General features: G+C 40.4%; 1 protein-coding gene across 1 annotated transcript in view; it reads left to right on the top strand.

Annotated features, from left to right (window-relative positions):
• The window catches only part of Cap2 (cyclase associated actin cytoskeleton regulatory protein 2), a 123,830-nt gene that overhangs the window by 90,483 nt on the left and 6,950 nt on the right, over positions 1-26,397 (top strand). The window contains exons 5-11 of the mRNA XM_070024512.1: positions 5,985-6,128; positions 6,385-6,470; positions 9,337-9,442; positions 20,616-20,805; positions 22,528-22,700; positions 23,767-23,890; positions 23,985-24,067. Of these exons, the coding sequence (XP_069880613.1) occupies positions 5,985-6,128; positions 6,385-6,470; positions 9,337-9,442; positions 20,616-20,805; positions 22,528-22,700; positions 23,767-23,890; positions 23,985-24,067 (906 nt within the window). The remainder of the gene's footprint in view (positions 1-5,984; positions 6,129-6,384; positions 6,471-9,336; positions 9,443-20,615; positions 20,806-22,527; positions 22,701-23,766; positions 23,891-23,984; positions 24,068-26,397) is intronic.

The following is a 26,397-nucleotide window of genomic DNA, read 5'->3' as shown; positions in this document are numbered from 1 at the left end:
ATACTTCTGTAAAATTGTGTGCTCTAAGCTGAGAGCTGGTGGCTCACTAGCTATTCAGGAAGCTGAGAGCTAAGAGGATCATGTTTCGAAGCTAGCCCAGCTAGGAAAGTCTGTGAAACTCTTATCTCAATTAACCCCCAAAAAGATGGAAGTGGAGCTGTGGCTCAAGTGGTAAAGCACTAGCACACACACACACACATAAAAGCTGTGATTTAGTCATTGCAATGCTAAGTGTGTTAATACACTCCTGTAATCTCAGCACTCAGGAAGCTGAGGCAGGGAATGGTGATTTTGAGTCCTGCCTTGGCTACTCGGCTACTTTGTCTCAGAAACAAATAAAGTCATTCTAAGCCACACTAGCAGCTAGCTAGGCCTGGAGTTCACCTCCAATGCAGTCTATTGAAAAACACCAAAACTTAGAAATTAAAATGATTCTTCAGTTTATCTCCTGCTTGCTGATGGTGTAACTCCATGGTAGGGTACTTGCTGAGCTTGGATGAGTCTCTGGGTTCCATGTCCAGAAATGACAAAAATAAAAGAACATAAAATCTGTAGTGGAAAGCCCTTTTTGTGATCTTTCATTGAAAATAGTACATTCCAACCTGTATTTACTGAGTTTGCCTAATAGATGCTTAACCACATGGGAAGATGCATAAATTAATACCCTCATTTATTGGCTTTTCCTCTGCCATCCCACAACATAGGTCTTGATAGAAATCATCCCAGTCACCAAAGTACTCTCTCCTATTTTCCATCCACATGGTGAAAGTTCAAGATGAACAGAAGATTTAAGCCTACATTAAACTACAGGACAAATCTGTTGGCAGAGAATAAAGTCCTATTCATTAGCATTACACAACATAGCTGTTGTACTTTGTTCTCTCAACATTGCTTTCGTTTTTAATGATGAAAATTTTCTTCACGCCATTGCCAAACACAGGCAAAAAAAAAAAAAAGGGAGGGGGAAACTTTTCCTAATCTTTATGATGCTTTCACCAGATAACCAATATAAAATACCTTCCAGGATAATTGTGTCTCCTCAGACTTTAGACTTCGTTCTTGGGAAGTTAGAGATAAACAAAGATGGCCTTCATAAATCTTTCTAACATTGTAAATATACATTTCTGGTTCGTTTTCCCTTGGGGGCAATGGGCCAGGTGTGGTTCAACAATTGAGGACATTCTGTCTTTTCTCAAAGATGTCATTGCGTCAAACTTACGGCGGTGTTCAAATTGCTGGAAGCAGCATGCTTTGTAGGAGTTCTACCATAATTGAGAATCAGCTGCTTTTCCATGGCAGCCAGTGTCACCCTTTTGATTGGACTGAGAAGAATCTCTTGAAGAGGAAAAAAAAATGTTTGCTTTCTAAAGAGTAAGATTTCAAGCAAGTATTTAAAATGACGTAGCAGCCATTGAGGAACCAAGGCGGAATAGTTGTGTTTGGGGCTAAAGTATTTGTTTCTTTTCCCAGAGTGGCCATTAGACCATTAGTTAAGTATTACTTTGTTCAGGCTGCTATAAGAAAATGCCACAGATCAGGTGCTATAAACAACAGTACTTTATTTTTTCTCTCTGTGATGGAGGCTGGAAGGTCAAGACCAATGTGTCAACGGGCTGGTCTTTCCTGTTACCTTTCCTTGCTCTTCTTCACAGCACCTTCCCTCTGGCAGATATCCATGTCCAAATATGTTGGCTTGGAGCCTACTCAAATGGCCCCCATTTTAACTTATTACCTCTTTAACGATGCTTCCTCAAGATATTATGCAGTTACATTCTGAGCTCCTGGGAGTTAAGGCTTCAACATATGGATCTGAAGTCATAAAATTCAGTTTGTATACTATTTGTAAGACCTTTGTGCTAGAGTTCCAGAAGAGAAAAAGGTATTCATTCACTTCCACAAGAACAGGCTAGCTTCCACAACGAACATTTTTGAGTGTCCCCTTCTTCCATGTGGAAGAATTGAAATTCCACTCCAAACTTCCCTATGAAGTGGGTCATGGTCAACCCCATTTTGCCGATGAGATCATGGAATCTCATGATCTCATGGACAAGTGTATCATTTGTGTGATGTCCTGGAGCAGAGCACATGTAGAGCAAAGACTTCAATGTAAACAGTCTCAGCTAGAGCCTGAGTTCTTCATCTCTTCACAATACCTTTTCCTAGTCTTCTTGGCTGAGGAGAAGCCTGTGTATAGACAGACAATTGTGTTTTTCTCAGTTCTCAATAATACTGAATAGAATTAGGCCTCTAGGCCTCCCTGAAGACCGAGGGGCTAGCTCCAGCTCCACCATCTTGCTAGCTGATCTTATAAGATTAACCTCACTGAGCTTATATCCACACAGATAAAATGGGAGCATTAGATTAGGTCCATGCTTTTTCAAACTTTTAGATTAAGATCCATAATAAGAAATACACTTTACTTTGCATCCCAATACACCCCCATACACACACACACATACACACACACCATAATGCATAATAATTCCTAAAATAGCTACCCTTGTCTCATATGAATTCCCTGTGATACTTTCTATTCTGTTTTATCACATTTTATTTATTTATTTTGTAAATACTATATGTGACCTGCTCGATTGGGTCTGTTAAAAGCTGAACTAGATGACCCAATTTATATTCCTGTAATCCCCACCTCCTTTGCATCTATTGTGATGTATGTTTGAATCCCAGATATACAGATATACAGTATATCCCAGATATGCAGCCTTTTTTTATTGGTTGTGGGGCTTGAACTCTGGGCCTGGGTGCTGTCCCTGAGCTCTTCAGCTCAAAGCCAATACTCTACTGCTTGAACCACAGTGCCACTTCTAGTTTTCTGGTCATTTATTGAGTCTCAGGGATTTTCCTGCCTGGGCTGGCTATGAACTGCGATCTTCAGATCTCAGCCTCCTGAGTAGCTAGGACTACAGGCATGAGCCACCAGCTCCCAGCCTTATTCAGCCATTTTTTAAAGCAAATGCATACTCCATATTATCAGGCAGTGCATCCTGCTGGCCTCTGCTTTGAGTTCACTGTATGACAGCAATAATAATAGCCACTTCCATTTATTGTAGTTCCCATGCACCAGAAGTTTACAACTTGATCTCTTGCAGTCTGTAGGCTGTAGGTGTTACAATCTCTGAGGAAACCAGAGATCAAATATAGCTGATTTTTAAGGCCCCATAAGAATTAGGTTGCCATAGTGAGATGTAAGCCAAGATCAAGTGAAACCCTCAAATGCAACATATCCTTAGGGACATATACAACATCCAAAGGAAATTAGAAGTTACTCAAATCTACTGAAGCTTGACATTTCTTCCCTAATGGTTTTCTGTCCCTAGAACACCTTACAGGTGTATGCCATGTATATACTGTGATTATAATCACCTAAGGAGCATTTCCAATCTTTCCATCCCTATGCAGGCCACCTCCCAGTTAAGAGAATTTCTGGACTAAATCTCAGTGTCTATTAAAGCTTTTAGGTGGTTCCAATATGCAACCAATGTTAGAAACCATTGTCCTGAAATATCTTTTTGGCAGTACCGGCAGAACTCAGGGCTTCATCTTGTTTGTTATTATTGTTTAGAGTTAGAGTCTTGAAGACATTTTTTGGCTAAACCTGGCTCTAAGCTCCATTCCATCAGATCTCAGCCTCCTGAGTACCTAGAATTACAAGTGTTAGCCATTGGCATCTGGCCCATTGCTCTGAAGTTTTGGTTAAAGAAATAAAAAAAGAGCCAGGCACCAGTGACTCACACTTATAATCCTAGCTACTCAAGAGGCTGAGATCTGAGGATTGTGGTTTGAAGCCAGCACAAGTAAGAAAGTCAGTGAGCCTCTTACCTCTAATAAACTACTCAAGAAAGCCAGAAGTGGGGCTGTGGCTCAAGTGGTAGAGCACTCACCTTGAGCAAAAGAAGCTCAGAGACAGTGCCCTGGCCCAGAGTTTAAGCCCCAGGACCAGCAAGAGGCTGGGAGAGGTGAGACATAAAGAAAAAAAATAGCTATAAAGAGCTTTTCCATTTTCCTTCTTGCAACCAAGGACTTAAATACTGCTTAAAGCTTTTTAGCCACTCTTGAAAAGCTGACGTTTGGGACCTTGGCTGTTTCTCTAAAGCATGTACACACAAATCAGATAAACAATCTTGGTATCTGCTGTCAGCACTTAAGAAAAGCAGAGACAGCCAAGGGCATGTATGAGGAGGTGCTCAAAGCAGCTGAATACTGCTTGAATAGCAGAACACCTATCACTATGATATTTCATAACTCAACTCGCCTAATTTTGGAAGTCTCTTTTTTATATAAGTAGAGAAGTCACTGATGGCATTAATCAGACATTAGCATGACTAGCAGTCGGCCATAGGCCTGGCAGAGTGGGGATGATGTAGAAACTTAAATCCAACAAAAATCACTATAAATTTGAGATGCTATCACTTGTTCAGGGAGCCTCTGTGAAAGAGTTCCTTGTTTCCATTTGGACTAAGGCAACTACTGTCAAACCAAAGATGTTCTCTCCTTTCCATTCCCACCGGAACCGGAAGACATCCTTTACCTAACTTCTTATCCCAACTTAACACCTATGTTGTTATAGTCATAACCCTTGTAGTCCATTAGAGACTACAACAGACCCACATGCAATGTCACTGTGTTTCTTGCAGTTTTCTTCACAACAAAGGGTTGTAACACACTGCTGGGATGTTTTGTATATCTGTAATTTTCATAATTCAGAGGATAAAAATACAGTAGAGCTGGCTCTCTGTATCTGAGGGAGGTTGGTTGAATCCTTCTCACAGACACCAACAGTCAGGTGCTGTAAGTCGTTATATAAGATGGCTTTGTTTGCCTGTAATCCCCACACAGCTTCTGTATACTTTAAATTGTCTCTAGCTTAGGAAGAATAAATGTTCAGGCTATATTCCTAATAAAGTATAAAGGCTATATAAATAATACTATTCTGATTATGGAATAATGACAAGAAGAAAAAAATCTGATATTTTCAGTTTAGATGCAGTGGGTATGTGCCTGGGTATGTGTGTGCTTGTATGTGCATGTGTGTACGTGTATACGTGTGTGTGTGTGTGTGTGTGTGTGTGTGTGTGTGTGTGTGTGTGTGTGTGTGTGTGTGTTGGGGCTTGAACTTGGGGCCTAGCCATTGTCCCTGAGCTTTTTTGCTCAAGGCTAGCTAGCATTCTTCCACTTGAGCCACAGCTCTACTTCCCACTTTTTGGTGGTTTATTGGAGATAAGAGTCTAATGGACTTTCCTTCCTGGGCTGGCTTTGAACAATAATCCTCAGATCTCAGCCTCCTGAACTGTTAGGATTATAAGTGTGAGCCACTAGCTCCTAGCTTGCAAAGTAGACCCATAGTATCCACAGGTATATGGTCCCAAGGAGACCACAGCTGAGGAATTCTGCTCATGCTCAGGATACAGTAGCATTCAGTGAAGGCTTGTTTCATGTTTCCCATAATGCTACCTGACTCCACTAAGTAAGTACTCACTGCCTGTCAACCAGTCTTAAAGTTTCACGTCATTATATCAGTTAAGCACATGTACTTTTACCTTGCGTTGGGGACACCATTTGTTTGTTGGGAGGCAGATTCTCACCCAACTAAGGTCAAGAAAACAGCAGATCACACAAAGACTTTCAACTGACAGCATCTCTGCATCCACTGAGCTATGGGATGCAGGTATAAGAATTTAAAATTTCTGTTTTTGAAATTTTGAAATCACATGTACCAAATCTATAAGTAAGGTGAGCTTCGGGTACTTCTGGTCCACGGTGGGTTAAATCCACCAGCATAGAACCTGTACCTATGAAGGGCTGGCTGGATTCCCATAGGAAAGAAAAACTCCATTCTATTCTGAAGGATGCTCTTGTGCATTTTTATTTTTACACCCCTGGCAAATGGCAAGCTCTGGGTACTCTATAGGGACCAAGGGCCTGTGCATCTGTCTGTTCCTATAACACCGTTCCGTGTTTCCTTGCAGAACGAGGTGGCTACACTACTGAAACCCATTTCAGAGAAGATTCAGGAAATCCAGACTTTCCGAGAGAGGAACCGGGGGAGTAACATGTTTAATCATCTTTCAGCTGTCAGCGAAAGTATCCCTGCCCTAGGATGGATAGCCGTGGTGAGTGTGGATGCATGCTGCCCTTCACCTTGCACATGGTCAGAGTATTGGGGGACTGGGGGCCACCTTCAGTCTCTGTCATCCACAATCCGATGCACTTCTAGGCTGGATGTAGCGCTTCTCCTTACCTTATTGAAGTCCAATGCTTTCACCTCCTCTTTTCCCCATGTCTTTATCGTTTTCTTCTTCTTCAAAGCATTTTATTTCTTCTCCTTTTTTTCCCTTCTATGCTTGGGTGATGGTCCTGTTTTCTCAGTCCCCCAAACCTGGCCCTTATGTCAAGGAGATGAATGATGCCGCTACCTTTTACACTAACAGGGTCTTAAAGGACTACAAACACAGGTACGTACCTTCTTTCACTAGCTGTATGGTCAGTGGATCACTTGTTGCACATTTGCTAACTTAAAACTTCATTTAATTGCTGATTTCTTGCCAAGGCTTTTCACTGGTGTACTGTTTTACCTTGAAAGAAAAATCTCATCTTCGCAGGAAAAGCCAAATGGGAAATAAAATCCATTATCTATATCTGTTTTAGAAAGTCTGCCTTAAGCCAGACACTAGTGGTTCATGCCTGTAATCCTAGCAGCTCAGGAGGCTGAGATCTAAGGATTGCAGTTTGAAGCCAGCCCAGGGAGTAAGATCCATGAGACTCTTATCTCCAATTAACCACCAAGAAACTGGAGTAAAAGTGTGGGTCCAGGGGCAGAGCTTCAGTCTTTAAAAAAAAATTACTGCAAAGGTGATATACAGAGGGATTACAGTTACCTAAGTCAGGCATGTTTCTTTTTGAACAGTTACCTCTTCCCTCATTTTTCTCCCAGTTTTTCCCTCCCAAACCCCCTCCTCACAAGTCGTGTAGTTCATTTTCAATATAGTGAGTGTCATTGTTGAATTCATTCACCCTTTGTCCCACCATGTCTGTGCTTCCCTTTGCCCTCCCCCCAAATCAGACAAAAGGTACAGAGACCAAAAACAGTGACAAAAGGGGAAAACAAAAACACACGAGTAAATAAAAAACCTCTTGTTTCCATTCCTTGTAGTTCATTTGATAAACATCATTTATATGATTATATGCATGTTATTGAGCCCTTGTGATCCTCTACTCTAAACATTCACACGGTGAGACCAAAGGAGTATATTCTTAGGGGAGCTTCAGTCCTGAGTGCAAAAGCTAAGGAACGGTGCTCAGCCCCTGAGTTCAAGCCCTCACATTGGAACCAAAAAAGGAAAAAGACTGCCTGGATTCTCTTTTAATGGATAATCTGCCCCACTTGAATACATGTTGCTATGCTATGTATCTCTATAATAATGAGAGCACTTTGTGATGGGCTAGACCAAACTTTCGCATTGATTGAGGGAGAATTAATTGGTGCATTAAAAGAATCCAGAAAATAAAGTATAAATTCAGACCAGAGGTGAGCTAGGCCAATAAAGCAGACGGTGAGAGGGAAGCCAGTTAAAATGAAATGGGATTCGGGTAGACAGAGAACGGTAAGGAGAATGCCTATGCAAAGGGCTGTTAAAGTACAAGTGAATCTGAACCATGATGGTTTGCTTGAGAAAGGACCTTGCCTTCTACAGCACAGATAACAGAGATAACGTGGGATTAGAAAGGAAAACGGGACCAAATGGAGACAGGCCAGAGTGAAGAGACATCCAGGAAAGTATCTCTTAAACTATTTAAGGAGTATCATGAGATTGCTCTCAGTCTGTGATATGATTATGCTTTATTTACCCTGTAAAGAGCTGGATAAATGTGCTAGGTCTAGGGCCTGGTAACTAAGGGAAGAGTTGGGGGAAAATAACAGCAACAATGATGCACCTTCCCTTAGCTCTGGGCTCAAGAGTGGTTCCCCATCTGTGTTCTTACGTGACCTCATCAGAAGTGACCATCCTTGACAAATACAAGAGCTCCTAAGGATGTCTCAACAATGTTTCCTACTATTCAGATGGAAGGAAATGAACTGCCTGCATTATTGCCTCAAGACACCTCTTAAGAACGAGTAGACAATGATCTGCAACAATATAAGACAAATTTTATACAAAGTATTGAAAAATAGAGATCAGACACAAATAAATGCCTACTATAGTTTCAACTCTTTGACCAACTTGGTGCATATTCAAGTACTGAGTATATAAAGCATATTTACAAAACATATGTATGGTATAAAGAATTACAATACAGAGAATATCCATGCTTCTACCACTTATTTTTAAAAAATATAACTATGACCCAATTTTTTTTTTGCCATGAACAAAGCCACATTCCGCAGTTTCACTCCTAGGTAAATATCCAAAAGAAACAAAAGCATTTGCTCACCCAAAAGCTCATACATGAGTTCATAGCAGCATTGTTTATAATAGACAAAAGCTTATCATCAGCTAGTGAATGGACAAAACAGGTGAGAATGTTGAAATGAGTAACACTGATCAAGACGCACTGTATTCATAAACTGCTTTGTACAGCTACTTAAAGTGAATAAAAATATTCAAAAAAGTGGTCTAAGAATGAAGTATCAGCAAGTGTCAATATGCATGGAACTTAGAAACGCAGCAATAAGTGGCGGGGGAGACAAAAATAACCACAGTAGACAGCCTATAATTCCATTTATATGAAATTCAGGATAGTCCATTCTACATAGACAAAAAGTAGGCAGTGAGCACATGCCAAGGGCTGGAGCAATTTAGGGAAACTGAGGTGACACTGCAAATAAATTTGATGAAAATGTTCTAAAATTAATGATAGAGTGGTTTGTTCAACTTTGTTAAGCTAAAGTGTTGAATTGTACCTTTGCAATGTGTGAATTGCGTGGAATGTGAATTGTACTATAATCAAGAGGTGACATTTAAAAAAATAGCAGCCATAATTTTTTCATTAGGAAGAACGATGTTAGAAATGACATTGTAGATTCATTCCAGGGTTTTCAGTTGCCTCTTTATTCTTCAAGACTGTCTGTGTCCTGAGGGAACTTTAATGAAAGTCCTCTTCTCAGTGCTCCCAAAAGCTGAAAAACTGAAGCTGTTGTGCCAACCATAGCCAAATGTTGTCATTCAGTATCAGAAGGGTTGGGTATGCGGCTCAAGTAGTAGATAACCAGCCTAGCAAGCATGAGTTCTTGAGTTCAAACCTCAGTTCTGCCAAAAATAAATAAGCAAATAAATTTTAATTGAGATCCTAACTCCATTCCCATTTTCTTTGGTAACAAAGCGATTTACGCCATGTGGACTGGGTGAAGTCATATTTGAACATTTGGAGTGAGCTTCAGGCTTACATCAAGGAACACCATACCACAGGCCTTACCTGGAGCAAGACAGTGAGTACAAGGCCTTCTTCTACCTGAACATGGAAAGGCCATAACAATTTCATAAAAACTTGCATAGCTGTGGACTAGAGTATCATACCTTAGAATTTACCTCAAGGAAAGGATAGAATAAAATGTACATGAGAAACCTTATCATTTGTCATGGGGAAATGTGGGAGCATTTAATTGCATAGAGCAAGATGCAACTAAGTTGATGAATTATTTTTTTCCTCTGCTTACAACATTATGGATTTTGAGAAAAGGATACATAAACTTTCCAAGGGTTTTAGTAAGGAAGAGGAAATGTGGATGTGTGGGTGTTTCTGGAGACTAATTAGAATTATTTTTTATCCATTGCAAATAAGATAGTTTTGTAATAGATTGGTGTGTCATAAAGGGGAATTGTCATATCTTTGCCATGGAGATAAGCCATTAGAGAATGCTAAACTGAAAATCAGGAGTCTTTGCATCTGTTATTATTTTATAATAGCCAAATTCAAGAGGCATAAGAATTCATTCATAGAAAATAATGTCAACAAATGTTAATTGTGTATGGTACCCATGGAAAATGAAAAGAAAATTACTTTTAAATAGTTTGAATACCGTCAGTACAATGTACAAAGCTGAGTAATTGTGTTTATGAATATAAAAGAGAAGTTGATTATTAATTAGAGAAAAATAAACGTAATTGTTTTCCTTTGTCCTAAAATGAATACTTACTGTGTTCATTTGAAATATGTGCTTTGTAAAGAATGGGAAGGTGGTTTAGAGTCAGAGTATTTGCCTAGCATGCATGATGCCCTGGGTTCAGTTCTCACTGAGAGGGAGAGACAGACAGACCAACAGATTCACAGAGACAGAGAGAGACACATAGATACAAAGACAAAGATAAGGTAGAGCTGAGACACAGACACAGAGAATTCATAGAAAGAAAAACATTTGTACACACACCCTACATACATAGTACTAAAACCCATTGCACAAAATAGCCCCTCTGTTTCTTACCACATAAAACACTCAGATATTTTCTGTTGTAATTTTATGTGTCATTTTTTAACATTCTGGGTGAAACAAACTAAATTAATTTCATCCACAGCATCAAATCCCACATTCTGAACAAAAATGAATTATAAAACATGTATTACATTTCAACAGGATAATGGGTTTCTTCTATTCTCAAATTCAGTGTTCAACTTTGTACTCTGAAGGGTTTTGAGAATGCTGTTGGGATCCTGAGTTTCCAAGGGTGCATTGTGCTACCAAATAACCCTCTCCCCTACCCCCAACCCCAGCCCCACCCCCCAGCCAGCAGCTGGAGCTAAGCTTGCCGGGTTTTCCCACCTCCTAACTCTTAGGCCACAGCTGTGCCCAAGCAACAGCTCTGAAGCCAGGAGCTGTTCAAGACAATTGGAGAGTCCATCTGTGTGTGCACAAGTGGTGAATCCAAGTGTGCTGGGGTAGTGGTCGAGATGTTTGGGGGTGAGCAGCAGCTGGGGCATCATCTGCCCAGATTTCTTGTGATAAATGGAATTCTTGTCGTTTCTCTGGAGTAGAACTCATGAACTAGAAGGCTCTACTGCAGAAATGACTTAACTGTTATCCGTTTGTAGTTTTGTTCTTGCTCTTGTGGGATTCACATCAAGTCCTCAGCACTAAGGTTCACATACACTCAGTTGAATACATTGATCTTTTGGCACAAACCCATTGGAGACACTGTTATTTATCAAGGAACCAGCAGTTGATCGGCTTTTTAATTCTATTGGAAATTCTTAGAACCTGATGACTGCAATCTTGACCTTACACTTGAAGTTACGAAAAATAATTGATGCTTCCCCCCCAGGAATTGTCCAGAACACCAACTAGTTTATTCTCTTTTGTATGAATCTGGCTAGAAAAGAATGATGGAGAGAATTTCATAAATAGGATAGATAGTCTTTGTCCTTTTTGTACTAGTTCTGGGACTTGAACTCAGGGCCTGGGCACTGTCCCTGAGCTTCTTTTGCTCAAGACTAGCACTCTACTACTTGAGCTATAGCACCACTTCTGGCTTTTGTTTTTGAAGGGATGGGGAGGTTATCAATTGGAGGTTGGCTGGGTTGGCTTTGAACTGTTATCTCAGATCTTAGCCTCCTGAGATTACAGGCATAAACCACCAGCACCCAGCAACTAGATTATTTTATTAATTTTCCAGAATTAAATGTATTATCATAGTTCTGTCTTTTCATGCACCTGAATCACTTTAGTTTTAGCAACAGCTACATTGCAGTTATTCATAGAGTTTAATAAAACTGCAGCTGGATAAATATATATAATTTTACTTAATGGCAATGTAATTCTTGTTTCTTTTCTTTTCTTGACAAATTAGCTTCTGTTCAAGGTTAGCACTCTACCACTTGAGCCAAAGCATCCACCACTTTTGGCCTTTTTTGCGTATTTTATTGTGGAGTTGAGAGTTTGGGTTTGCTTTGAACTGCAATCCTCAGATCTCAGCCTCTTGAGTAGCTAGCACTCCAGATGTCAGCTACCAGCACCCAGCTGGCAATATATTTCTTAGTGCAGTATCAGTGCATTTAAAAATCAATCATATATACTCATTGTTGTCCATCCCAACAACCCCAACAACACTTGAAAAAAATGAAAATCATGAGAGCTGGTTACTAGGATTAAAAAAATAAATAAATAAATAAATAAATAAATGGCAGAAATTAAGCATGCTGGCACTCACCTGTTATCCCAGAGTCTTGAGAGGCTGAGAACCTAGCCTGAGCCAGCCTGAAAACAGCAGTTTGAGAGACCCCATTTCAACAGAAAAGGTGGGGGGAATGATAGTGGGTATGGGGTGACACTTGTCATCTTAGCTATAGAGGAATGGATAAATAAGAGGCAAACAGTCCAGGCTGACTCAAGCAAAAATTGGTCCTATTTCATCTATGGAAACAGAACACTACGGACACTTCGGGTTCCTGTGAAGGGTACTTACATGCAGGTGATATAAAAAGGTGGTCCCAGAGGACCAGAAGTGTGGCCTAATTGATAGAGCCCCTGCCTAGCAAGTGCAAGGTTTTGAGTTCAATCAAGACCGCCAAAACAAAACAAAACAAAAAAAGATGGTCTGACACAAGTAGAGAAACACAAAGCCAAACTAATAATCAAGGCTACCTAGCAAGACAATTTATGCCAAGTGTCTGGGTCACTTCAGCAAATTAGATTGTGTTCCCTATGAGCTATGATTCTGGCTTTGCTATAATGGCTTGACCCGCTTTCATCAAACCTTTCTTTAAAACGTTTTTTAAAAATAATTCTACATCATAGGCTAAATGCAGTTGCTCAAGCCCGTAATCCTAGCTACTTAGGAAGCAGAGAGATGGAGGAATCAAGTTTCCAGGCCAGCCCAGGCACAAATGTTTGCAAGCTTCCATCTCAACCAAATGGCTGAGTGCCATGTTGTACACCTGTTGTCCCCAGCTATGGGGAAAGCACAATAGCTGGGCACATGATGCACGCCTGTCATCTCCAGAGACACAGGGGGATCACAAGTAGAAAGATCACAGCCTGAATCAGTGCAAGCATTAAAAAAAAAGCAAGACCCTATCTTGAAAGTAACCAACACAAAAAGAGGCTGGAGGAGTGGCTCAAATAGTAGAGCATCTGCCTTCCCCTGAGTTCAATCCCCAGTACAGTAATAATAATATTAACAATAGCAATAATTATAACTATCCTTTTACATGTTGAACGTAAGTCACCACCCATATTTTGGAGGCTCCTTCTACATTTTCTTTGTTATCTTTAAGTAATTGTACAAAAGGGTTTCAATTCCACATGTCAGTTTATGAGTACAATGCATCTTGATCAATAGCACCTATATTCATGGAATGGATACGTCGTGAAGACTGTCGATGTCAAAGACTAACGCACTGGTTTCCACAGACCCAGGTCAGTCACTGCCTGGGTGTTTTCCAGTGCAAAGCTGTTAGTACTTCTCTGAAGTAACCCTGTTTCTTGTTCTGTATTTTTATTTCTTCAGCAAGTGTCAAAGCTGTGAGAGGAATCCAGGCCACCAAAGCAGCAGCATTCAAAGTCCAGGGGAGGATGGGAGGAACAGGGAGGTATAGAGACCATCAGAAGTCACAGATACCACCTGGAGATTTGGGGTTTTCATGACCTTCCCTTTTCTGCGGAGCCTTGAGTGCCACATTACCTTCAGAACTGTGGGACTATCATTTTAGATCAGCTACCTATAAGTGGTACCACTGGGACTTTCATGGAAACCCACACTGGCAGCAGTGTTCTCTTGTTTCTATAGATGAAATGGAAGATAGTTCCCAAATGGGCTTTTTCTTAAAAAAATATATAAATTAATAAACCTCTGCTTTAACATATTATAAAACACTTCATTTTGTGGTATTATTAACAATCCTGTTGTCTTGAAAGTTTCCCAAGAACTTTTTATTTTCATTGGCAGGAGAAATCTCAAATTTTTAATAAGTGATAAAAATAAAAGACTAGAAACTAAAGTCATAAATCCACTTTGGCTTACGCTTATGTTGTACTGGGTGGCCATCTGTTAGTTTATGTGCCATCTTCTCTCTTGACTATAGTTGTCTTCCAATGAAAGCGTGATATAAATATGAATGTAAAACTCCCAAGTTCTTATAGAAGCTGACACATTTGGAAACATATCAATTCCGCTAAGTTATTGATCAAAGTATACATCTTACAGAAAATAGAAATTCATTTTGATACCAAAAAGCCCAACAAATTCTAAGTCATGGAGCCATCCACCAGTGGCTCACACCAGTAATCCTAGCTACTTTGGAGGCTAAGATCTAAGAATCCTGGTTCGAAGGCAACCCAGGCAGACAAATCCAGAAGACAGCACTTATCTTCAATGAACCAGCCAAAAGCTAAAAGTGAAGATGTGGTTCAAGTGGTAGAACACTGGCCTTAAGCCAAAAAACTAAGCAGTTGCTCAAGCCCCTGAGTTAAGTCCCAGTACTGGCACCAAACAATGACAACAACAACAACAACAATAATGTCATGAATTGGAGGTTATTTTTTTCTGCCCAGAAGATTGTCTGTTGATGTGTGTGAACTAAAGACCAAGTGACAGTTGTTTCTTTTCTTCATTTGCTCCTATTACCATATTGAGAGGTTTATCACCCTTGTGTTTTATGTGTCATTTGAAGCCAGGTTGTTTGGTATTTTAAAAAAATTAGCAGCGTTTTATTTTCTATGGTCAGTTAGGAGACATTGTGAGCTCCTATCCCTGTAGCATGAAGATATAAGTGTACATAAGATTGCAATGGCCTGGTGATTTTTAAACTCTTAAGTGTATGGCTGGGCACATGTCAGTTGTCATGGCTACCCATGGTAAGCTCGCTGATTAATGGCCCAGCGTGTTTCAGCAACCAACAGCTAGAGATAACTCAACCAGAAACAGAAGGGGCTGAGTGTGTGTCCAAAGAGGAAAGCTGTGGGGGAGGGAAAACCTCATTAATGTCACCATGTGTCAGCTGGTCCATTTTTGTACCTTTATCTATGATCTCCACAAATATTTCAAGATAGGTGGCTCAAAATGTTACTATCACTAAGCTAGTTTTATAGAAGACAGATCTCAACAAAAGCTCTGTTGTAAGCAACATAATTCACCTGTTCTAGCTATTGCATGCTATTTTTATTTTCTTGATCTCTTCCTTTGAAAAGTTGGTTTAAAAAATACTAACCAAGAGATATTGGTTACCTATCTATTCTTAAAGTTAGGAGGTTAAGGCTGTTTATCTACCCACTTACCTATTTATATCTGTGTCTATCTATTTCCTCTTTGCTTAAATTCCTTCAGACTCTTCTTTTAGGTTAAACAAACCTACAAAACACCTAACCCAGGCCTAAACCACAGAAGCGCATTCACTGGTCCCCCTACAAGTACCCTAGAAGTACAAACTCAACAAAATGAATCCTTGGAGTTAGTTCAATAGCTTACTTAGATGAAAATTGACACCATACCTGAATTAACTGGGTAACTCAAACTCTGGTGTTTGTGGTGGGCAGAGCAAGTATAAGTGTATTGCTAATTGCAGATCTTGTTGCCATATGTAGGCAAAGCAGATTCCATTTAGGAACAGGAAGGAATTTCTCTTTCATAATAAAATCCCAATTCTAAGATAAGAAAACGATTGGCAGTTTTTTTAAGAAGTAGCACTGAATGAAAACAAATGATAGTGTACAGCAGTATACAACCGATTATATGTAATATAAGCATATATGTATTATATGTAACCAAAAATTACAAACTTGCCATGTGCTACTTACAATGGTTTTATTATTTGATAGCTGTAGTTCATACATTTAAAAACAGAAGAGACAGCTGTTCCCAGGACACTGAAATTAATTCAAGGAAGGGGATTTGCAGTACATTAACTTTTTAAAAAGTCTTTTGTGCCAGACTAACAAAAAAAAAGACTATCTAATCAAACATCTGCTCTCAAAATTAATCTTAATAGACCTTAAAAGCAGCAGCTCTCGTTTTTTTGTGCTGTGTTCTTACAGCATAAGCGAACTTTTGCACCAAGGTGAATGTAGCCATTTAAAATCATAAATATGCTGCTTTTTTAAAAGGTTATATGCCATTGTTATATGATTTTAATAGAATGTCTTTTTCAATTGTGCTTGATCTGAGACTCTAAGATACTTGAGATTCATTTTATCAACATCACAAAGAAGTGGGGGTTTTGTTGTTGTTCCAAAAGCATTTATGCAGGGGTCATTCTGCTTTGCTCTGGTTAAATCCTTCTCCCAGTTCTGCTGCAGGATTTCTACCTTCAGTGGCCAGCATCACTTTCCAATCTGTTTCCATCAGACCTTACACAGGTCACGTGACATCACCATCCCAAGCCCTGAGCACGCAAAAATAAGATTCTACACTGTGACAGTGAAATGGAAGTCATTGTTCTGCTAAAGCATATGATGAAAGAATTTATGATGAAAAGTGTCCTTTGAAAAGGGCTAAAACTATTTAGATCGTTGCAAGTCAACAATGTCACTTCTTAAAGGTCCTTGCCTAGAGCTGGGAAGTTGGCTCAGTGGTAGAGCACTTGCCTTGCATGCCTGAGGCCCTGGGTTCGATTCCTCAGCACCACATAAGCAAAAAGAAAAAAGCCGGAAGTGGTGCTGTGGCTCAAGTGGTAGAGCGCTAGCCTTGAGCTGAAGAGCTGAGGGGCAGTGCCCAGGCCCAGAGTTCAGGCCCCACGACCGGACCCAAAATAAAAAATTTAAAAAAATTTTTTAAAAAAGGTCCTTGCCTATTCTGCACGTGCAGCTCTGACCATGTAGCCTCTGTTCAAAGACACAAGTGCAGTCTGCAGACTAACGTTGCACTTTCTCATGACTTAAATGGTATACTACAGGAAAGTGAACCCGGTCAAGTGTCCAGTGTTCCAGGGCTGGAACTGTGGGTTCAGAGAACTCCACACAGATCTACCCGTTCAGGGTTCTCCTTCTGTATCTCTAAAGGACCCTAACTCAAATTGAGAAGAATGAAAAATCTACCCTCTTACAGCACCCTCTCTCCTTGAGATCCTCCATTGCCCCTTTCAAACTAGAAGTAATGAGTCACTCACTGGGCACCTGAGGTGTGAGATGCCAAGTCTGGTTCCCTTCCAGTCTAAACAACCTGGTGCTTTACCTCCACCATGACACCTGGCCTTTAAAAGGAAATGCACTGAGGACCAGTATTCTTCCATCCCAGGAGAGTCAAGACCTCATTCCAGAACAACTTAAGCATTCAAAGGAGAGCCAAGACTTCCTTACAAGAATCCCCATTATTGCACCCCATCCTGCTTTCCCTCTCCCTCCCTTCCTCCCCTCCCAGATGTTCCTTCCACAAAGCCTGAGCTTGAGAATTTGTTTAAAAAGATTTCTACCTGCTTCTAATGTTCAGATAAGTTTGGGAACCTCTGGCACTGAGCCCATCATGACTGAGCTTTAAATATCTACTGCACAAGAGAAAGCAATCAGTACCTGGCACACACTAGATGCTTCTGAATTCTCAGCTCCTTCCCCTTGCCAGATTATCTCTCCTGGGTTTTTCCCTGGGTTGGCTGAAGACTTGGTGTCAGGCTGGGACTCTAGTCTAGTTGGCTGCCCCTTGTGGCCAGGCTCCTGTTAGAAGGAAGAAAGCTTGAGTGGAGTGTGTACTGTAATACCCTACAGAAAGAGGAGAGGAGGAAGACAAAGATAAATTCCCCTGCAGCGGGGAGCCACCGAGAGCCAGTTAAGAGGAGGTCTAATCAGTTTGATTTCCAGTCCACTGTTCAGTAAAGCCCCTGAATGCTAATTGAAAAGTAACCTTGGAAACCAGAGCCTGGTATTGTACCAAACAAGAACGAGCCAGAACGTACAAAAGGCAAGTCCAAGGCAGAGTTTCAGTGGGTCCTGAGGGCCCTTATTTTGGGGGACTTTTATTTCCAACATTTGTGGCAGTAAATCCTTTGTCTGCTATCCAAGGTCAGCCATCTGAACGGATCAAAGTTCCCAAAAGTTGAATATGTGGTTTTAGTTTCCATGTCTTTTAGTAGCTTTGGGGGGAGAGGCTCCAAATTCTGACAGCAAAGGAAACATCTAAATCATTTTAAGATTTAGAAGCTGTATCATCTCTCCTTTCCACAAAATAGAAAGGAGAATGTTAAAGAATTTTCTGAAATGTTGGTGGAAGGACCTGTCTCTTCACCAACGACATGAATTATTACAAACTTAGGAGCAAAAAGAATAGTCTCAGGGTCTCAGTAGTTAGCAAGATTGGAATATCAGTTGATGTGCTAAGCTTGTACTATAAGCTTTTTATGATTCAAGCAAATTCTTAAATTGCATCCTGGTAACATGATAGAAAACATTTAAGAACTGGAGGGAAAACTGGTTGGTCTGTGAAATCATTTTCTACTTGACCCCAGAATCCTGAAAGAGTCAGGAGGATTTTCCTGGCCAAAAAATAAAAACCACTGCCAATAACTTTAGAGAAGACTTCCAGCCTGCTAAGTTTTGAAGACATACATTCTGAATAAGAGAAGATAATTCCGGATAATTCTACACTGAATAGGCATTACATAAGTACTTTGAAAATCACTTGTTTTTAAAAATTACTGTAGATGAAAACTTCCTGATTTTGACACCTTGTGAAAATTGAGTTGTTTTTAAAAAATGAAAATATGCTGCACTCCTTAGTATTTAGCACTTGTGTAATGTTTAACTTTTATATCTGGTACTAAAAATATGTAGAGCTATTCTACATATCCACCACTCCCAAGTTTTGAGGATTTTTTTTAATAGAGTCTCACTTTGTAGCCCAGGCTGGCATGAAACTCATAATCTTCCTGCCTCAGCCTCCTGAGTGCTGAAGTTACAGGTATATGCCACCATGTCTGGTTCTGGCTTTTAAAAGCTGTGTTGAGGAAGTAGAAAGGTGGCTCAAGTGGTAGAGGACTAGCCTTAAACAAAGGCTAGCAAGAGCATGAGGTCCTAAGTTCAAGCCCCAGTACTGACATGAAAGGAAAAAAAAAGCTGAGTTGGTATATAGTTCTCCAGGTGTTAAAAATATATTGGTAGAGCCAGGTGCTAGTGGCTGACTGACTGTAATCCTAGTTACTCAAGAGGCAGTCTGAGGGGCTGGGAAGATGGCTCAGTGGTAGAGTGCTTGCCTCACATACATGAGACTCTGGGTTCGATTCCTCAGTACCATATAAACAGAAAAAGCCAGAAGTGGCATTGTGGCTCAAGTAGTAGAGTGCTAGAGCTGAAGGACAGCGCCCAGACCCAGAGTTCAAGCCCTACAACTGACAGAAAAAAAAAAAGGCAGTCCGATTGTGGTTCAAAGCCAACCCAAGCAGAAAAGTCCATGAGTTATATACACGAATACATATATTGTATATAATATATGCTATATTATATAATCTATAGCATATATTAATATATAATGTGTATGTTACTATTTTATTCTTATATATTATTATATCCTATATTATACAATATAATATATAATACATAGTATATACAAATACATATATAAATATATGTAAAGATATATTTATAAATTTCTAATATGTAATATAATATATAGTGTATAGTATGTAATATTTTACTATATAATATATATTATTAAATATATCTCCACCTATATACTATTATATTGACCAAAATATATATTATTATGTCCATATATATGTGGATATAACTCCAAGTTTGTTACATATGTTTCTGTCTTACTAGTTTTAAGCTCTTTTCGGGGCAATTTCTTTGAGAACTCTTCTCATTCTAAAATGGATCCTCCCTCTTGTGATCCGCCCTCTATTGCCTTTTGAGTTTGTTAGACCTTCATGTTGAAAACAAAGGTTGCACTTCACACAGCAGAGAAAGTTAGAGTGAGCACAGATGTTGCTCAGGAAATACCTGATATTCTGTTGGTCTACTTGCAGTTCACAAGTATGGCTCCCTGATCTCTACTTTCAGCGTTCACAATCACCCAGGCCATGCATGTGCTTTGTTTGGGGGCTAGCTTGAGGTTTGCATGCTTTGAAAATGAATTCCAGACATTTGCAGCATTGTTCCCTTTAACTGCTCAAGAACATCTTGCAACCATTGAATTTTTTTTTCATCTCTTTCTCTACTTCTCATCAGTAGTTATGATACCTACTATCCCTATAAAAGCTAATCTTCTTATCTGTTGGACCACTATTTTATGATTCTAAGTTGGCTAAGGCCTACTTTCATTCCTATTCTAGCCTTAGACATGACATGAACTTATGGATATAGCTTGGGGTGTGTGTGTGTGTGTGTGTGTGTGTGTGTGTGTGTGTGTGTGTGTGTGTGTGTGTGTGTGTGTGTGTGTGTGTGTGTGTGTGTGTGTGTGTGTGTGTGTGTGTGTGTGTGTGTGTGTGTGTGTGTGTGTGTTTGAGTTGGAAGTGGGGCTTCTAGATATTCAAAATCAATTGATAGTAAGGCTTTTTATTCCCAAGGCAGATCTTGCTGTCATCCAAGGGCTCCCGGGCAGCCCCATGAGGCACAGGTGTGCCCTCTGGCACCCCCTGGGGAACTTGAGCCCTAGTCCCTAGCTGTCAACAGATCCTCAGGTACTCTGGCAAAACCTCAGCTGGGGCTTCAGTATCAATGTGGTTTCCCATCTTTCTGCCTACCACAGGGTCCTGTAGCATCTACCACATCAGCATTTTCTGTCCTGTCATCTGGCCCTGGCCTTCCACCACCTCCCCCTCCACCGCCTCCTCCAGGACCACCTCCACTTTTTGAGAATGAAGGCAGGAAAGAGGAGTCCTCTCCTTCACGATCAGCTTTATTTGCCCAGCTCAACCAGGGAGAAGCCATCACAAAAGGTGAAAAATCAATTACTTGAAGCTTCTTTTCCTTGTAGCTCCAACACACAGATTCCCCCAGAGCCCCAGAGACAGCACCATTTCCATCTCCAGCACCTGGAAGGAGAGAAGCTGAGGCTGGGGAGCAGGGGGAGGGGAGTCTACAGCGTTCAGGTCTGGGTAGTCAGTCTCAGTGGGCTGCCACATGGACAAACTCAGAGACAATGGTTCCTATTCAGTACTATTAACATCACTCACTTACCCCTCCTGCCCAGTGCTTCAGCATCAGCCTCTAGAACCAAGGCATCTAGAATATTCTATGTGTGCACAAAAATACCACAAAGTAACTCCTTCATACAGTTAATCTATGCTAATAAAAAGTGTATTTGAACCAGATTGCTGGTAGTTTATGCCCATAATCCTAACTACTCAGGAGGCTGAGTTCTGAGCATTGTGGTTCAAAGCCAAGCTAAGCAGGTAAATATCAGAGACTTTTATTTCCAATTAACCAACAAAAAGTCAGAAGTAGAAATAGAACAATGCTAGCCTTGAACAAAAAAGTGAGAAGTTGAGGCCTAGAATTCAAGCTTCATTAACTGGCAGCAAAAGAAAAAAAAAAAGATAGGCAATAGCACCTCTGTCCTAAAGTAGTGTACTTATTGGCTGGTTGAAGAATTTCATCATTCGCTGACACTGGTGGCTCACACTTGTAATTCTAGCAACTCAGGAAGCTGAGATCTGAGAATTATGGTTCAAAGCCAGCCCAGGTACACTGTTATCTCCAATATACTACTCAAAAAAGCCAAAAGTGGCACTGTGGCTCAAGTGGTACAGCACTAGCCTTGAGCACAAAGAGGCTCAGAGACAGAGTCCAGACCCTGAGTTCAAGCCCTATGACTGGCAAAAAAAAAAAAAAAAAAAAAAAGAATTTCATTATCAAACTTCCTTTCTCTTGGTGGATGGTTAATTTTATTGTGTGTGGGTGCTGGTCCTGGAGCTAAGGGCATAAGGTTTACCTTTATCACTGGCTCCCACTGGCTCTACTACCTCCTCAGACATTCACCTGCAGCATTAAAGAATGGATTTAGAGCCATAAAGTCAATTTCATGTTCTGACACAAACTCATTAGGATGTTCTAACATTTTAGGCTATATTGGGCAAATGATTTAGCCATGAGAGAAGTAAAGCCACAAAATCCTCTTTAATGAGGTGGCTTCAGGACGTGGAGGGAGTGGGGGTTGCTTTTTTATTTGCTGCAAAATTTTTGGTTTGTTTTTTTTGTTTTTTTTTTTTTTTTTGCCGGTCATGGGGCCTGAACTCTGGGCCTGGGCGCTGTCCCTCAGCTCTTCAGCTCAAGGCTAGTGCTCTACCACTGGAGCCACAGCGCCACTTCCGGCTTTTTCTGTTTATGTGGTGCTGAGGAATCGAACCCAGGCCTCATGCTTGCAAGGCATGCACTCTACCGCTGAGCTACCTTCCCAGCCCTTTGCTGCAAAATTTTTATCATCCCATATCTTTAAAGAGAATTCCTCAGGCTAAACACACACACACACACACACACACACACACACACACACACACACACACACACACAGAGATTACTTTTCATCATCAGGATTCAAACTCAGCATCTTGACCTAGAACACTGGACTGTTAGGAAAATTATCATTGCCAAGAGTTGTTGTGGACATCTCCCTTTGCATAAAATACAAAGAAATGTGTCCATCCGTGTCACCCTCACAGGGCTTCGGCATGTCACGGATGACCAAAAGACTTACAAGAACCCCAACCTGCGTGCTCAAGGACAGATTCCGTCTCCCACCAAAACCCATTCCCCAGGCCCCACGTCTCCCAAATCTCACGCTCCTCAGAAACATGCTCCCGTGTTTGAATTGGAAGGAAAAAAGTGGAGAGTGGTGAGTAAAGTCCTTTAAACTGTATTCTTGACACACTCATGGTGTGTCAATGTACCGAGGTCTTAAGGATTCCTAAAAACCATTGACTGGGATAGGTACCAAGAGATTTCTGAAGGCTTCCATTGTTGTTTTTTTCACTAGTTCTTATGCATTCTCTCCTTCAGTTTTTTTTTGTCAATCATGGTAAAATATATACAACATAAAATTTACCATTAACCATTTTAACTACATTTCAGCAGCATTAAGTACACCCATACTGCGTGCAACCATCACCACTATTCATCCACGGGGCACTTGTCATTTTGGTGAACTAAGGCACTGGGCACACAAAACCAGGACTCCCTATCCCCCTTCCCTGCAGCCCCTATCAACCACCATTCTGCTGCATGTTTGTGAATTTCACTGTGAATTCCCATAAATCTTTAACCAAACAGTGAGTGAAACCATTAACTCAGGGAGATGGAATCTATGCCCAACTCTGATCTGCTATAGATTGTTTTGTTCCATCCCATGGATCGAGGCCCTGGTAGAACAATGTGCTACCACTACCATCTACCACTTTCAGGGCTAATTATGTGAGCTGAGCAGAGACACCGTGAATATGAATGAAAGCTGGGTATCCTCTACCAATCCAGACAGTTGCCCTACAGATTAAGAACCAAAGTTCCTGGAAAGGTTGTCATGACCTGAAAGGACATGGAGCTTGGACCCTGCTGTGACCCTTTCCCCACTCCTCTCCTATTTGACCCAGCAGATTTTTCTTTAGCATGAAGTATAGACTGAGTTTGCATCAGTGTCTCAACAACTCTCATACCCCTGCCCCAGACACCCCCTCCCCCACTAGCTCTGATGCCAACAACTATCCCTCCCAAACAGCCTTCCATCCATCCATTCCCATCCATTTCTACTACAAGAGTTTATCCATAATGAGATGGTCCATAAAGAAAGAGCATATGGAAAAGGCTATAATCCTGATGAGCCCATAGTCATTTCAGTAGGCATTGGATTCATTTTTAACAGGTTTTATTGTCCTTACTTTCAATATCTGTATCTGTTTTAATTTTAGGAGTACCAAGAGGACAGGAATGACCTTGTCATTTCAGAGTCTGAACTGAAGCAAGTGGCTTACATTTTCAAATGTGACAAATCTACTCTCCAAATAAAAGGGAAAATAAATTCCATTACAATCGGTAGGGCAAAACTATGGCTCTCTAGTTCCCATGAGTTGCCTGCAAGGAAGATGCTGTATGTATGTAAGTGAGCTTTTGGATCTTTCCCCCTTAGATAATTGTAAGAAGTTTGGCCTCGTGTTCGACAATGTGGTGGGAATTGTAGAAGTGATTAACTCCAAGGACATCCAAATTCAGGTGAGTGGCCTTTCTAATGATGCTCTGCCCTAGCCATGGCTTTGCGTAGACCAGTATGCCTGCTCCTCCACCCAGAAAACTCCTGCTCCCTTTCTTTCCACATATAGCTTCCTCTTCACCTCATCTGTGAAGAGCACCAGCAGTGGCCAGGAGGGAGAATGGAACAAAGGGAAAGCCACAGCCTGTAGGAGGATTCCATTGGAAAGATGACAGGTTAGGGTAAAGAATTCAGGATGAGCTGGTCTGACTAATCCCATGTTTTAGAGGATACGATTACCTGGTACTTGGTCCTGGGATTGTGTGGGACAGGGAGATAATGGTTTAGATGGTCAGAGTTAGAGCTGGTTGAACCTGTGAAATCAACATTGGTTCTTTTATATGTAAGAGATGTGTTTCTGATGAAGCCTTTTCAGAAAGGACTAGTCCTGGGAGACACAGTCCCTCCTGGACCAGTATTTTTTTAATTAGCCTCGCTATACAAGGGGGAAATTCATTGTGACATTTCCATGCATGTTTACAGTGTATTCCAATCACTCTCCCCTGACTCAATCACTCTTTCTTACCCCATCCCCCTTTCCTGAAACAGTTTTAACGGGTTTTATTGTGATTATACTCATAGTTTTACACTCAGATTGGCTGGGTGCAAAGTGTCATGTTAACTGAATGCCATGCATACAGGAAATGCAAGCTTACAAGCCTCTGTCTTAAAAAGTCTAAAGTCCCGGGTTGTTACTCCCCAGTATATATTAATATTCAGAGAGTGAACCTTTTACACTCATTACAGAGCAAATTAGCACCAAATAATAAAGCCACACTTAAAACCTTTGGCTGAGTAATTCTGCTTTGGGGAATATACACTGAAGGAGTTCTATTACCTTTGTCAAGGAGACATGCAATAAATTTATTGTACCATCATTTATACTGGTAATAAAAATTAAAAACAATTTAAATGTGCATCAACCAGTGACTAAATAAATAAATCTTCCCAATAGAATACTACCTAGTAGTTAAAATGAATAAACTACAACAGTCAAATGTATAAAACAGGTAACTATCAAAATAACATTGAGCCATAGAGGCCAATTACAGAATGGCAAGCATTGTAGCATGTGTTCATTTATTTTTAAAAAATCAAGAACATGCAAAACAACATATGCACATATTAAATACATTTATGAGAACTCAAGAGCCATCCTAATCCCCTTAATCCAGTGAGGAGACCTGATGGATTATAAACATGATAATCCAAGGAGGGAAGAGAGGAAAGAGGTGAGGGAGATGGTTCGTGGCATATAGGATATACCATACTACAAAATTATAGTCTAAATCAAACAAAAAAAGTAATAGGATCTAGTTGTAGTGACTCAGTTCTGTAACCCTAGCTACTTAGAAGGCAGAGACTGGGGGTGTTTGGCTCAAGGCCAATACAGGCACAAAGAAGTCCAGGATACTCCATCCCAAACAATGTTGGGTACAGTGGCACAAACTTGTCATCCGCCAGTGACACAGTGAAGTAAAAGAGGAAAGACCATAGACCCATCCAGACCAGTAACAAAGTAAGAGCCTGCCTTGGAAATAAAGCAGAAAGGGGCGAAAGAGTGGCTGAAGTGGTAGAGCACCTGTCCAGCCAGTGCAAGGCCCTGAGTTCCTGAGTTCAAACCTTACTAACCCACATACACGCGCACACACACACACATCAAGAACAAGTAGTAAACAAAACAAAACAAAATGTCACACTCTGACAAAGCTGTTTATCAGCCTCCATGTATTTATATGGTGGGCATATATGCATTTATATTATTCCTTATATGTTTTTATGTTTGAAATGTACTAATATTTTAAGGATATAAATGTGCATACACACACATACTACATCTCTGAACAGATCAACTAGGGTTCCCTGAACTGGACAGATAGAAAGAACTCAATGGTACAGTTCAGAAACCAATAAAGAAATTTGACAGAATTCTTTCTGAACTTTCACATGTTCAAACCATGCAAATGTCATTACCTATTTCAAGAACTTCATAGTTTTAAAAGAGTCTGGACATGTTGAAAACAGAAAGCAGATTAGCAGTTGCCTGGTCATAGCATGGAGGCCATTAGAGATATTTTAGGGATGATGGAAATGTTCTAAAACTGTACTGTAGTGATGACTATACAGCTCTTTAAACGTATCAAGTATCATTGAATTGTACATTTAAAATGGGTGAATTTCAAACAGGCATGTTGAATTGAAGCCCCTTTGTACAACTACTTGAGGAGAATTTTTAAATAACCAAAATAAATTTCAGAAAGATAAAAACAACAAAATAAATAAATAAAATGGG

This window comes from Dipodomys merriami, unplaced genomic scaffold (assembly GCF_024711535.1).
Source record: "Dipodomys merriami isolate MVZ:Mamm:240054 unplaced genomic scaffold, mDipMer1.0.p SCAF_16, whole genome shotgun sequence".
Taxonomy (NCBI): domain Eukaryota; kingdom Metazoa; phylum Chordata; class Mammalia; order Rodentia; family Heteromyidae; genus Dipodomys; species Dipodomys merriami.
The sequence above is the reverse complement of the archived record's forward strand: the minus strand, read 5'-3'. Positions and strand labels throughout refer to the sequence as shown.